A 15,129-nucleotide genomic window follows, 5' to 3' on the forward strand; every position below is an offset into this window, starting at 1 on the left:
TTAAGGTCACCCTAAAACCTGTCCATAAATGTTTAAAGTAAGTTTCTTCATAGTAGTCCCAAACTGAAAATCTAGTTTTCCTTCAATGGGTGAGTGGTTAATAAAATTGTGATACATCCATACCCTAGAATACTAATCAGCGACAAAAAGTAAAAAAACAACTTTTGATACATACAACAACCTGAGTGACTCTGCAGAGAAGTATTGAGTAAAAAAGCCAATTCCAAAAAGTTACTGCATGATCCTGCTTAATTCTTTCCGTATGACATTCTTGAAATGAAGAAATTATAGGAGTGAAGTGTTAAGAAATGCCAGCAGTTAATTAAAAAATGTAATAGAGGCAGTACAGATAACTTTGGAGTCAGATAAGTCAGGGTTTTATTCTCTGCTGTCACTTGTTAGTTATGCAATCTTATGCAAGTTCCCAAAGCCCGTTGCTTATCATATGAAAACTGTAGATAATAATAAGTGCTTCACAGAATATGATGAGGATTTAAAAAGATAATGTAATACATTGAGTATATTGCTGGTACACAGTAGGACTCCATAATGGCACTGATATAAAAAGGTACCTGCCGAGTAAAGTTACCTTTGGCCGTAGCAATGAATAATCACCAATTAGAACTTGTTTTACATTTGTTGTAATTAATCGATGACAACTTGCTTTAGAAACTGCACTTGAGAGTTAGGCAATCAGAAACAGTCTCACTCAAGTAACCATGCTTCCCTAATTTAGGATCAGCGAACCTCTAAATATCCCAACTCTTGAAAATCCACTAATACCTGAACTCCGTTCTTCTCCTAAACCCTGTCTTACTCAGAGAGATTGTACTTTACAAGTTATTGTTAGCAAGTAGTAAATTATGGATGAGTTCCAGATTTTGGAAATAGTCTTTTTTTTTTTTTTCTTTATTGATTTGTAGAGAGAGGGAAATGGAGAAGGAGAGAGAGATAGAAACGTCGATGAGAGAGAACATTGGCCACATCCTGCATGCCCCACACTGGGAATCAGGCCACAACCTGGGCATGTGCACTGATTGGGAATAGAACCAGCGACCTATTGGTGCATGGGTCAATGCTCAACCACTGAGATACACCAGTCGGGCAGAAAAATAGTCTTTTTTTTTTTTTTTTAAATAGAGGAGACAGCATACACCATTAAAAAAAATTCTGCCATAGTAGAGATGATACTACTTACTCTTCACTAATATGGCTAATACTTTAGGTTACCGAGATTCACCTTCATTTTCTCCCCTAGATACCTTAATGCCCATCATTGTATATGTTTTCAAGACAACTGTCCAGGTGAAGCATACAGCCTGTGTTCATGTATCAGTAACTCAAAAGGGATGCAGATTCATGACCTTGGTTTCATTAACAACCTGCTGTTAGGAACAAAGCTAAATAAAGATTTTGCTTGTCCATAATTTACACATATTTATCCCAAATAAAAAGTATTATAGTAGCTACCATTAATTAAATACTTATATGATAGGTGCTGTGATACATGTTTAACATCATAATCTTAATTTTTAGAGCCAGTCTACAAGGTATGCATCATTGTCTTCCCAGAGGAGGAAACTGAATAGCAAAGTTTAATGTGTTCAAAGGCCATTAAACGCAGAGCCTCACATTTTCTCCTGCACTCCTGCTTAAAAGAAATAAAAAGTAAGATCTTAAGAAATAAGAAAAACATTGAGATAATGTTTTGTTCTGTGGCTTAGAGTATAGTTTTGTTTTTATGTATCAGTGTAATTATCATTTTGCAGGGCTTGCTTCAATATTCAGTGCAGTTGTATCCCTTTCACAAGTGTTTCAGCGACAGGACTTAGGTTATTTCATGGAAAATGGAGACTTTTGAACAGGAAGTATGAATCTTGGAGGACATAATCAGGAGGCTTGATGAGCTAAATTACTGAGGAACAAAATTAACACAAGCAACTAAAGGGTCTGTAGGTAGGCTCCTGATTCTATTCCTTCTGAGATTCATAAAGGTAAATAAAGAACCTGTAAATGTTTTAGATGAAAGAAAATGAAGGCTTGTAAAACAAGTCCATTTAGGAATATCTAAAATATTTGATATGTGTAGGTCACAGAGAAAAGGTTGAAGAGGGCTTAAAAATTCTTTTAAAATATTTGACTGGTGCCAACGTTTCTCTCTCTTTTTTTGAACAGTGAAACAAAAGAAACAATACCAAACTGCGGCAAAAAGTACTAGTTAAATATATATCAAATATATTCCTGATATTGAAGGTTATTTGCTATTGCAACAGGGCTGTGCTATAATGTTTCCTGATTTTTTTTTTTTTTTTTTTTTGGTTGGGTGCAGCGGGTGGGAGATATTATATTAGTAGTATAACAAGTGGTTGGACTAGGCTGTGGAGCCAGACACACTGGGCTCCAACCTTGTGTTCCTCAATTCCATGCCCCTACTTCTTGTCCGATAGGGTTGTGGTGACGATAAGAGAGCGTAGCGTGCATGTTAAGCATCTTTACAATGCCGAATATATATAGTAGATATTGTTTTATGACTATGACAACAAAATGATTCAGCTTCTTTGTTCTTCTTGTTTTTTTTTTTTTTTTGTATTTAGTTTTGACGCCCATTTAGGCATTAGAGGACCGGCTTGAACAAAGACATGGGCAGGACCTCTGAAGTTTGAAAGAGAGGGGGTAGGGAGATGTTTTTTCTCTTGCCCTGGGGCTTGGAGGCATTGCATTCTGCTGGCACAGTGCAGTGTTCGGGAGGGGGAGGCATCCAAAATAGTTGCTGATCTTAAATTTTTAAAAAGCCAGATACTGATGACATATATTTCAGTGCTTCAAATGATAGATAAAAAGGTGAGGCAATAGGGCTTTTTCCTATAGACCATATGCCTTAGGATGGCTGCTGGCGGATATGTGCAGGCAGTTATTTCTGGCTTATTGAATCTCTGTAAGCACATTCTTCTATGATCAAATGTCAACTTGTAATGCATATCCGTGGAATTAGAAATAACTAACCAAAAGGAAAAAATGAAGGATCCATAATAGCAAAAATGACGAAATTAGAACTAAGTCTACACTTTTCAATGTACAGTTTGTCTTGTGATGATGCTGATCTATGCATTCTTAAAGCAAAGTAAAAAGGAAGATGTTAACAATAACAATGAAAGTGTGACAATTATTTCTTTCACCCATAAGAGTTCGAAAAACCACAGATAGTAAAGTAAGTCAGATAAAAATCAAATGGCAAGAAATGGAATCTTATCATTTTGACATTCGTATTTTGACATTCTCTATTTTAACATTCTCTATTTTGACATTCTCTATTCGACAGCAATCCTTGGTCTGCCAGTTGTCATATGGTTTAGGTCTTCAAATGACATACTCAATCATGGACATTTTTATTGCATCGGATTAGTTCTGCACTTTTTTTTTTTTTTTTGCTTTTAGATTTCTTCCTAAATGAAGACATTACAAATGTGATTGAGGCATCTCAATTGTCTGAAGTGGAATAGGTTTAAGGAACACCTATGCCAAGATTAGATGGCAAAAGTAGTGTTAATCTGCCACTCTTTCTATTGATTTAGTCTTTAGCAAGTTTTTATTCTACCTCTGACTTAATAGTCATTTGATAGACACTATTTAAGTCTGCACTTTTATAGAGGAAATAACTTAGAGCCAGTCTGGATGAGAATAATCTCCTGATTTTATGACAGTGAAGTTCTTCACTACTTGAGACAGCTGTATTGTTGCTCTGGTATTAGGAGATAAGGGGATGTGCTTTGTAAGTTAAAGAATTAATGTTGTATTAAGTAGAAAATTCAATTTAAAAAGTGAATGTAAAACTAAACAATATTTTATTTAGCTGTCACTTTAGCTGAATGTTAAAAAATAATTTTTCCATTCGCATTTTCACAACCTCCTTTCTGTATTATATTTTAGAACAACCTTTGTTACATAATAAAATAGAGTAAATTTTAAAGCATCTATAAATGAAATAATACTAAAATCGTAGGATTAAAAATGCATCACCCCTGCTGTTCAGATTAATGAAACAAATATTTGAAGTGGATCATTAAGTAGAGAAAATTATTTCATTAATTTCTTCAAACTCTTCTTCCCAAATTAGCCATTATTACTAAGTACATGTAACTAATTCTGAAGCGTTCCATTTTTATGAAATTTTTGACTTCCTACTCTTACTTTAGAAATTAGGTTTTGTTTAACAATCAAGTCTTTATATATATTTAACCTTCTCTCTCTTATATCAATATTTTGCAATTATGGGGTATTTGAATCTAATTGGATGTATTCATTCTTATTTCTTTAATACATAGCAAAAGGCATGGCTGCATTGACTTACTGGAAAAGGTAGCATAATAACCAAGCAATAAATTATGTTTTAAAAAGAGTGTATTTGCCTTGGTCAGTTTGGCTCAGCGGTAGAGCGTCGGCCAGCGGACCGGAGAGTCCAGGTTCGGTTCCCACTAAGGGCACGTTCCTCAGTTTCGGTTTGTCCCCGGCCCCAGTTGGGGTCGTGTGGGTGGCAGCCACTCGATATGTCTCTCTCACATCGATGTTTCTCTCTCTCTCTTTCTCCCCCTCTCCCTCCAGCTCTATTTAAAGATAAATGCAAAAAAAGAAAAAACTGTCCTCGGGTGAGGATAAAAAGAGTATATTTAATTAATCTGAATGACAGTTTTTTGATATTGGTAATATAAAATGAGTGGAACTTGAAATTCTTAAGACAAGACTTGAGCCCTTAGTTTATAATTCCTTTAATCATTCTTTGGATTATTTTCCATATTTTAACTTGTACAACCACAAATAATGCATTTTTTATCCTGCTCTAAAACGATAACTGTGATCTATTCCATAAAGACCATGTTGAGGCTAGTCTACTAGAGACAGAGGCATATACTTGCTAGCCAGGGGAAATCGGTGGATGTCTTAATACAGTCACTAAATATAAACACCAGAAATGTCAAAGAGCCTCCAATAGGTGTTTGGTGGATGCTTAACAATGTCATCCATAATTGATTCTTAACACAAAGTCACATAAGATATAATTTTCATCTACCTACCTCTCCTCCTCCCACACCCTCCCACCCTGGAAGGACATCTGGAACGGTGGGTATGGACACCTTCCAGGCAACTGGCGTGATGGGAACTGTTGCTTAAAACTTCTTTTTTCAACCTGATGGGAAAATTAAGGAGTGGGTACTTAACAATTCACACAAATAATCAGTACCAGATGATTTCTGGACACCTCCAAGGAAAGTAGACTTGCATTACGGTAGACCTAGAGTGTCATTTTCGAAGTCCTGCCTCGGATAGAGGTTCTTTTTTTTTATCTGAGCACATTTGCTATCTTTCTTCTTTTAAAACGTATGTCCCCTGAAAAGAGTAGCTTTTGGTCAGGAGAAAAACTCTGCAGATAATTGTGTAAGAAATGTCTCTCTGGGGGCAACAGATTATGTTAAAAGATTTCTTTTTGGTAATCTAAAAATCTATAGCTGTATGACTTCATCAATCTGCCCTTTCACGGACTCATTTCTTGTTTTTTGGGCTCTCACTCACTGCGAATACATTTGGCTGCTATTTCATTCTGAAGCTCAGTATCCTCAGGAGAATATGCCAGTACCATGGATATCAACGCAGGCTTTATGTTGTTTAATACCAAGTGCTGACAAATTGACACCAACAAGAATGGGGGGTACCTGGAAGAGGATGAGGGAAGCAAGGAGGATCTCAACCTACACACTGACTCAGAAAGATCTCTTTTCCTAACGTTTAGAAAAATGTTTGAGTTCAAAATGACTTGAGATAAAGAATTCTAATCTGGTTTTGAATTTCAGTGGTGGCCAGTCTACCAGAGAAAACATTTACTCTAACCAGTGCAAAATTTGCTCCTATCAGAGGTGAAAAATGTGGCTTAGGAAGAGAATCAGAAAACAGGGAGCCGGGATTGTGCTTGGCATCACTCAGTGATAAAGAAGATTATTCTCGTTTGCTTATGGACTTCTAATATCAAGGCATTCCTCCTGGGGTTCTATGGCAATTATGCGTATTTCTTTGGGAGGAAAAAAATACAAAGCCTCAAGTATTTCCTTCTGTACAACAGGAGAGTTTACGGCACTGACCATCAGCAGAGTTTCAGGATCCCTTTTAAACTCAGTTTTACTTTAAATTACAACAGATATTTTGACTTTGAGGTTGTTGATGGAAATGAGAAATGTTTCTATTTCTCTGTCTCTTATCTTTTACATGTAAGGTTTAGCCAGTTGATTTTCATATCTGCTTCTTCCACATCTAGACTTGCTCTATTATAGCCTCAACATTTATTCTACCTTTGGCCATCCTGACATTTTTCAATATGTAAATCTTCACCTCTCCTTCTTATCCACTCAGACGTTCCCCTAAGTGAGCTACACCCACCCTCCCCTCCACCTTTGGTGTAAGGATTCCAACAGCACTATCGCCCAGTCTCAGTTAAATTACAAAAGCCAAGCATTTTAGCTATTTTTAATCCAGTTTCACATACAGTACTGAGAGCAGGATTTGTTTTTAATGGCAAGAGATTTGGAGAAAACTACTTCTCTATGATTAAAACTTGATTATATTTCAGATAACTTTTTATAGCACAATAAGATGTTTTTTATTTAAATTTCTAAATGTATAGGTTAAGTAAGTGAAACAAGCCAAGCAGAAAAAGACAAATACCACATGATCTCACTTATTTGTGGAATATAATGAACATAACAGTCTGAGGAATAGGTAGACCCAGAAACATGGAAGTAGGGCACAGACTGACAACTCTCAGAAGAGGGGGTTGTGGGGGGAGGGACGATATAAACCACAGAACTTATATGCATGTATGCGTAACCAATGGACATGGACAACAAAGCCAGGGATGGGGCAGGGGGGATGGGAAGGAGGGTATCAATGGGGTAAAAAAGGAGAAACATCTGTAACAAAAATAAAATAATAAATAAATAAATAAATAAATAAATGTATAGGTTAAGTTGATTTTAATATAATACCTTTAAACATTTACTTCTCATTTAAAAATGGCATGTTTATTCTTACTCTCTGAAAAGTTCTACAATAGACTGACTTTTGTTTCCAAGTGAAAAATAAATCCCAGAAGTAATTTGATTCAGTTATTTTAAAACAGAATTGATGACTTGGTCATATGATCAATAAATAACAAAACAACTTAAGATTTTCAAAAGATATTGGCCAGGCCTTATATTCCTAAACATGTACAAAAAAAACCCAGTAAAATGCATTACACTAAAATATGACAAATGCCAAAATTCAAATAAGGAATATATAAATATATATGTATTTATTTTAATATTATTCTTCCATCACCAATGATCCCCCAGACCCTCTTCCACCTTCACCCACTCCGCTGCCCCCTGCAAAACAGCAATAATCACGCTGCTTAAAAAAATTCTTAATATGATCTGGAAAAGCAAAAATTTCAATTTGGGGGCCTGCCAAAGAAAGAATAAAAAGAAAATAAAAATGAGTAAAAAGCACATATAATGTCTTTTAGTTTCGCCTAAGGAGTTCCTGGGCCTACCTCAGAGACGACGAGCCACGGCATGGCAGACGGGAGAAAATCATGGGCAGATTCAGCCTGAGGGGCACGTTGGTGAGCCAAGACTGAATTAGCTATACTTTAAAAAAAATTGTTTTTACACAGAGAGAGAGAAACATCGATTGGCTGCCTCCTGCACGCCCCCCACTGGGGATTGAGCCTGCGACCCAGGCATGTGCCCTGATCAGAAATTAAAACAGGACCTCCCAGTCCATGAGAGGACACTCAATCCACTGAGCCCCACTGGCCAGGCTGAATTAGCCGTATTTTTAATACTTTCTCCTCAACTGTGTCCCTCCTGATGTTGACCCTTGATACCCATCTTTATTATTCTAATTGCCATGTCATTATGCACTGAACCCAGAATTACAACCACTTGGGACGAGGAGTCATGTCATGCTAAAGAGACAATACTAAAAAAGTCCTTTGAATGTCCAGGCCCTACACATTAAAGAATTCTCAGATTTAATATCGGTGGGATTTTAAAGTCCCTTAGTTACTCTTTCCAGAGGAGAAATATGTTGTTTCATTTGTTTTAATATGTCACTTTAGCCTTTTTGCTGCAGTGGTTTTCTGCTCCAACATTGTAACACATCCTACAGCAGTATCCTTCAATTTTAAATCTCCTCAGAGATATTTAACCTATTTAAGACTCTCAATACTTTAAAAAGAGTTTGTCATTTCAAAATGAGGAAAAAACAGCCTTGTCATTCCTGTGGAGGATTCTACCAAATCACATAATGTCTGACTTTAAAATGAAACTTGTTTTCATTTTCATTTTATGCCATGACCTTCATACTCTATTCTGTTACATATAGGAGAGTAATCTAAAATATTTAGTCCGGCCGGTGTGGCTCAGTGGTTGAGAGTCGACCCATGCGCCAAGAGGTCACTAGTTCGATTCCTGGTCAGGACACATGCCCAGGTTGTGGGCCTGATCCCCAGTGGGGAGCATGCAGGAGGCGATGTTCTCTCTCATCGATGTTTCTATCTCTCTCTCCCTCTCCCTTCTTCTCTCTCTAAAATCAATAAAAGGAAAAAAGAAAAAGAAAAAGAAATACATAAAATATTTAGTCACCTGTGTGATCTTGGCAAGTAACCTCATATCTTAAGTCTCTAACTGAGAAAACCTAAACTCAGTCTTTTCTTTTATAATAAAAGTAATAAAAATAATACTGCTTACCTCATATGGTGGTTGTGAGGAACAGAAGAAATGCATTAAAGCATTTAGCACAGTGCCTGGCAGAGAGTGATATTTAATACATGATGGTTCTTACTGCGGTGACTGTGGCATAATCCAGTGGACTGCAGCAGTGATGTGACAGGACTCTAAATACAAACGCTCCTGAAACACTTTCTGCCATTGCAAGGTTGTCATAGCAATTTTAAAGTGCTCAAGTAGTCCTGCCTTGAACTCGGGGAAATTTACATAGTTGTGACATGTTCTTCTTGTAGTGATTCCCAGATTTTTTGAATGAATGGAAATCTGAATTTGAAATTTTGGAGACTGACTGAACAAAAGAAAAATTAAAACTACCACCTCCTATTACATCATTAAAAAAACAAGTCAGGATGTAACCCCCTCAACATGTTGCCATGGATTAGCCACTCTGGTTACAACAAATACAAAATCCTTTCTGATAGATGCACACTTTTCATCTAGTTATTTTACATGTCTCAGTCTCTGGATCCACAGCTTGGGGAGTACCTACATTTGTTCTACTGTGGCACTTGGAGTACTGCTAGTCATAGTCATGAGTATTACCAAGATTAGTTCAACCAAAGAGCTGTGATTTCCCACTGAATCTCTGCAGTGTTACTGTACTTTCTGATCACAGTAGTGTCATGGTACTAGTACTACACAGTAGTAATATCACAGTAGTAGCATCATGGTAGTATCTCTAGGCACAGAGATAATGATTAAAAAAACCTGCAGAGACTTTGAGAAAGAGACTCAACTGGGATGCTGGCTAAGACTTCACCAATTATTCTTCTTTGATTGTCCATGCCACATGTAGTTCAATTTCTAATTTTCTACTCTTATCCTGTCTCTCCTAATGACTACTCACTTCATGACAACTGCAAAGTAACACTGAATAAAACATATTCATTATATGCCCTGCCGGTGTGGCTCAGTGGTTGAGCATCGACCCATGCACCAAGAGGTCACTGGTTCAATTCCTGGTCAGGGCACATGCCCAGGTTGTGGGCCTGATCCCCAGTGGGGGGCATGCAGGAGGCGGCCAATCGATGTTCTCTCTCATCGATGTTTCTATCTCTCTCACTCTCTCCCTTTCTCTCTCTCTAATATCAATAAAAAAAAATTAAAAATTCATATTCATTATAAAATAAAATATAAACCCAATAAATTATAGTACAATTTTCACACCTATTTTGGTAAATCCTGCAGCCCAGACAAATAATTTCATCACTTTAGGTTAATTCTCACTGGATTTTAACTTGATATATTCAATTAATATATAATAAAAAACTAAATTTGAATATTTAAACATTCTTTATTCTCTCCACTTTGTGAGGTATTAGGTAGTCATATCTATTTATAGGTTCTAAAATCTCAGAAATATAACATGAGGTAGTCAGAAAATGCTTATCATTATAGTAGAAAGAATATGCAAATGAGTTTACACGTGAAAGACATGATAAAAATTTAAAGACATTATATTATTTCACATTTGATAAGTTGTATACATAAAGTTTTCAGGTAAACAATTATTCTAGCCCACAAACGTTTAATCAATGTATAGGATTGCATGGGGTTCTTAAAGCAAATAGAAAAGCCAGACAATGATCATCAAGATTGGTACTGATGGTATGATAACACATAATATGATGGACTCTGGAAATAGATTTCATGTAAAATGGATGTATGGATGTACAATGTAAACACCTCTTAGTTACATCTAGAGTAATAAATGAATAAGGCTCTTCCTAGTAGGGGAAAGTTGTATTAATGCTTTGCAGCTGTGTATGTGCATATGGCTCCCTCCTTCCATCAGGCAGTCTGCCCTGGGCTCTGACAGGTACTCCTGTAATTTCCGGCCATCAGTTTCATCCTTTCCTCCTTCCACATACAGAAGCAGATTTTCCTCCTTTCCTGTCTGAGAGTTTCAACTTCCTCTTCACTGATGGGTTCTTCCCATCGGCCTTTACATCTGATCAGACGTCTACCATCTTAACTCTCCCCTTCCAGATTCCACCATAGTTCTGTCTTTTCTTTCAAAAGGAAACTGCTTTCTTGAGCTTTTTAGGTTTCTGTCTCTATTTACCCTGTAATCAGGTGAACCAATGTTCGGGATGAAGACAACAGTATGAATGGAAGAGTGAGGAGGGAAATAACCTAAGTATTTAATATTATATAGCTGAAAACTAAATCTGAGCCTTACCCTACATGTTGCCTGCTTCTTATGTTAGCTCAGCATTTCCTTAATGTTCACGGCTGTTTCCCTTGAGTTTTCTGTAACTTGCAATGGAAAGAACCATACTGAAAAAACGATTCCTTTTCTATTCTTCCTATGAATATCTCTTAAATGTTAGTGTTCCACGGAGTTCTGTCATCTATCTCACTCAATTTGCTAATTGCTAAGTTTGTATCTCCAGCTAAGATTTCTCTCCTGAATTTCAGATAAATATGGATAAATATCCACTAACCATTTCCACCCAGATGCTCCAACAATACATCAAATCCACATTTCAAATGTAAGCCCTCCCTCCTCCACTTCCACTTATTACTCTTTTTGTGTTTCTCATCTCGGTACATTTCATCACTCACCTGCCCAAATTAGAAACCTGGGTATCAATCCTGAAACTGCCCTTTACCTCTTATGCCCTACGTCCAGTGTAACGTTTAAGAATATATTGAATCTCCACCACCTACTGCTTCCATTTGTTCTCCCTCGGGTTTCAATAGAGGTTTCTTAACTGGTTCAATTGCCCCTAATCTTTACTCTCTCCAATTCCTTCGCTGAAAAGCTATCAGTGCTCTTTAAAGAAAAATTTAATCACGTCTTTGCCCTGTTTAAAATAGTTCAATGTTTCCCTTCCCATTTTCTTCACAATAAAGCTCAGCATGATTTGACTTCTGCTTATCCCTACAGCTTATTTTACACCACTCTTCACGGTCAGCTTTCTTTAGTTTCTTCACTCAGCAGACGCCCTCACAGCCCTGCATCCGTCTTCACAGTGCTGATCAAACTCCATTATAATTATCTGCACTGCTGAATATTGCTCAATAGGCAGATTAATAACACGTGTAACGCCTGCAAATCAGGGTGTTAACAACTACTCGGGGTAAATAATTTTAATATATATACATGTGTATATATATATATATAAAAATAAAAAAATATATATATTCAAAGCACTGAAGTCATCATCAAGGAGGAAATCATCACCTAGGCTACAAAGCAAGTTTGTGATTATGTGGTATATATGAAAGTTATGAAGCACAATTATAAAATAAACACTAATGAACTTAAGAACTAGAGTGGAAACACCACAGAGTTCAACTTAAGAAATAGAACAGTACCAATAATACCAGCTTCCTCCCTCATCCTACCCCCAGTTTCCCCTTTAGAGATAACCGTAATCCTAAATTTTTTGATAATCATTTCCTTATAAAAGTAGTTTTCTTACTCATGTATGTATGCCTAAACAATATATTTTAATTTTACTTATTTTTGAGATTTATAAATATGGTATTTTTGATATGTGACATCTTCTGAAACTTGTTTTTCACTCAACTGATATTTTTGAAATTTATATACATTATCATAATTACAGTTAACTAATTTCCATGGCTGTAAAATAGTCCTTTATGTGAACAACAGAATTTATGTACACACTTCCTGATTATAGACATTGGGTTTTTCCAGTTTTCAACTATTCTAAATATTACAAGTATCTAATGACATGCACAGGAGTTTTTCTAGAATATCTCAGGAAGAAAATTGTTGGAACATAGGATGTGGGCATGTTTGGTCTTATAAGGTAATTTGTTACCATGGTGATTGTGCTTTTCATTCCCACAAGCAGCACAAAAGGGTTTCCCTTGCTCTTATACTTGCAACAACTTCAATTTTTCAAACTTAATTTTTCCAGATCTAGTAAGTGTAAGCTAGCATCTTTTTTGCATTTCTTTCATTTAAAAAATTCAGTTTTAAAAAATATTAATTTACTCTTCTCATTCCACTTTGTATTTTACCATTTTAAAATAGTCTACTGTATGTCTTTTCTTATTGATTTGTAGGCATTCAAAAATATGTTCTGGAATACTAATGCCTTGTCCCTCGTATATCTTGCAATTATCTTCTCATGTTCTTTTTTTTTTTTTTTTTATCTTCACCGGAGGACATTTTTCCACTTTTGTTCAGATAGAGTGGGAGGGAGGGAGGGGGAGAGAGAGAGAGAGAGAGAGAGAGAGAGAGAGAGAGAGAGAGAGAGAGAAACATTGACATGAAAGGGACACATCAAGTGGCTGCCTCCTGCATGACCCTAACCAAGGCTGGGGACGAGTCGCAACTGAGGTATGTGCCCTTGACCGGAATCGAACTCGTGACTCACTGGTCAGTGGGCTGATGCTCTAACCTAGCTGCTGAGCCAAACCGGCCAGGGTTCTCAGGTTTTTTTTAAAACACTCTTTATGGCAACTTACCATGTAGTCTTATAATTACCTACTTATCACTCAGCCTATCTCATTAGACTAAAAGGTCCTAGAGATAAAACACCATATCTTACTCATTTTTGTTCCCCAACATTTAGCAACTACTCAAAACATAGCTCTGTTTGGTTCACTAAGTGTTTATTAAATGAATGACTGGATGAATGGATGACTACAACTTTAGAAATGCGAATGGATCTTTTTGTAGTCAAATTTCATTTCATGCATATTGGCTACACCCTAATACTGATGCTAAGAAAGTCAGAAGTATATGTCCTGTACTTGCCCTTCAAAGATGGATGTCAGGCACGAGTAAGAGGTGACAGTATCTGCAGAGAGGCAGCAGAATGTTGTTTATAAACACTTATTACCAGCTCTGAACACTTGGCAATGTTCATTTTTCATCCTTTTCAATGTACTTATAGTTAACCAATCTTCTTATAGTGAGGTAATATTTAGCCTAAATTTATCACAAAGTTAGAAAGGATGTTAAGACATACATATTACAATGGATGGGCAAGGTTCATGGTTTGTGCCATTAATTTAAAATTTGTTACCTTTTTAGTAATGGTGTCCGGAGGTACATCCCGCCTCCCAAGAGGATAAGGATTCCATTGGCCACTAGGAGAAACATCTTCTTGTCCATTGTCTAAAATGTTGCTTTGCTGAGACGGGGTCTATTGCAAAAATGGTATGGCATTCTTTAGTGATGTAATAGAAGTTTATCATAGTTTTCTGAAAAGAGTCCCTAATGACTATGGTAAAATTAATTTTGTTTAACTGCAGAAACACATATATTCTGAACTGGAAGTATTATTATACAGTTTTTACTCAGTAAAAAATTCTACATTGACAGCTTTTTGGAAGCAGTGAGAAATTCTACTAAAATAACAATCTTAGAATTGAGATTATTTACAGTACCCAAATAAAAACGATCAGATTAAATTAATCAACTGCTAAAAACCACAACATTTAAAGCTTGCTTGTTTCTTTAGTATATTACCATTTAAAGTATAAATCGGAACCATATAAACACAGTATGTAACTTCAATATTACAAACCATAGCCTAAAACAAATTTTATAAGGCTGTAGTGATTCTGGGTGCGTATGTCTTGCACTAATCCAAAGTGGTGTTAACACTAACATAGGGTTATATGCTGTTATCTACAGATAGCTTTGAGGGAAAAATTACAACAACATAAAAAATGTTGTACCAGTAGAATCACAGTGTAAATAAATCTACATTTAGACTTTTAATTCTAAATTTATGTTACTTATGCATCAAACTTTAAATTCTTTTATATATATATATTTTATTTCTGCTGATTTACTGTTCATTATTTTTAGCAAATAATAGTCCCCTGTTTTTTTTATTATTATTAATATTAGATATTTGTGGGGTCCTCCATAGTCTGACCTGAGTAATAGCAAGTAATCACACAGCATGGCGAGATAGAACAATGGGATATTTTTCTTCTGAAAGCAGATGAACTTTTTACAAAGGTTTTCCCCTCCCCTGACCTACAGGATATACAGGTACTAACTACTTGATTTCCTGGGGAATTCTTGTGGGTGAGATATCATGTTTAGTGTTCCCTATTCCATCTTATGCAGATGTTTTGAAGGATACTACAGATAAACAAAGTTGGGTTAGAGTGTGTTGCCCTCCAATGGAAGGACTGGACCATTCTCTTCATAACTTGGCAGAGAGGGTCTGCTTGCCAGGCTTCATCTGAGTATATGGAATAGTCCTAGCTGTTCTTCTTTAGAAAACAATTATATGACCACCCTATCTGAATTCTGACTACATGCAGATTTTAAAAAGCATTGCTTGAAACTATTTGAGAATAGGATTTA

At 36.2% G+C, this 15,129-nt stretch overlaps 1 protein-coding gene across 2 annotated transcripts in view; it reads right to left on the reverse strand.

The window, feature by feature from the left end:
- The window catches only part of LRRC7 (leucine rich repeat containing 7), a 460,161-nt gene that overhangs the window by 47,265 nt on the left and 397,767 nt on the right, over positions 1-15,129 (reverse strand). For both annotated transcript variants that reach the window (XM_036256050.1, XM_036256051.1), the window contains one exon: positions 13,829-13,948. In XM_036256050.1, coding sequence (XP_036111943.1) covers positions 13,829-13,948 — 120 coding nt within the window. The remainder of the gene's footprint in view (positions 1-13,828; positions 13,949-15,129) is intronic.

The sequence above is a fragment of the Molossus molossus genome, unplaced genomic scaffold (genome assembly GCF_014108415.1).
Source record: "Molossus molossus isolate mMolMol1 unplaced genomic scaffold, mMolMol1.p scaffold_m16_p_12, whole genome shotgun sequence".
Classification (NCBI taxonomy): domain Eukaryota; kingdom Metazoa; phylum Chordata; class Mammalia; order Chiroptera; family Molossidae; genus Molossus; species Molossus molossus.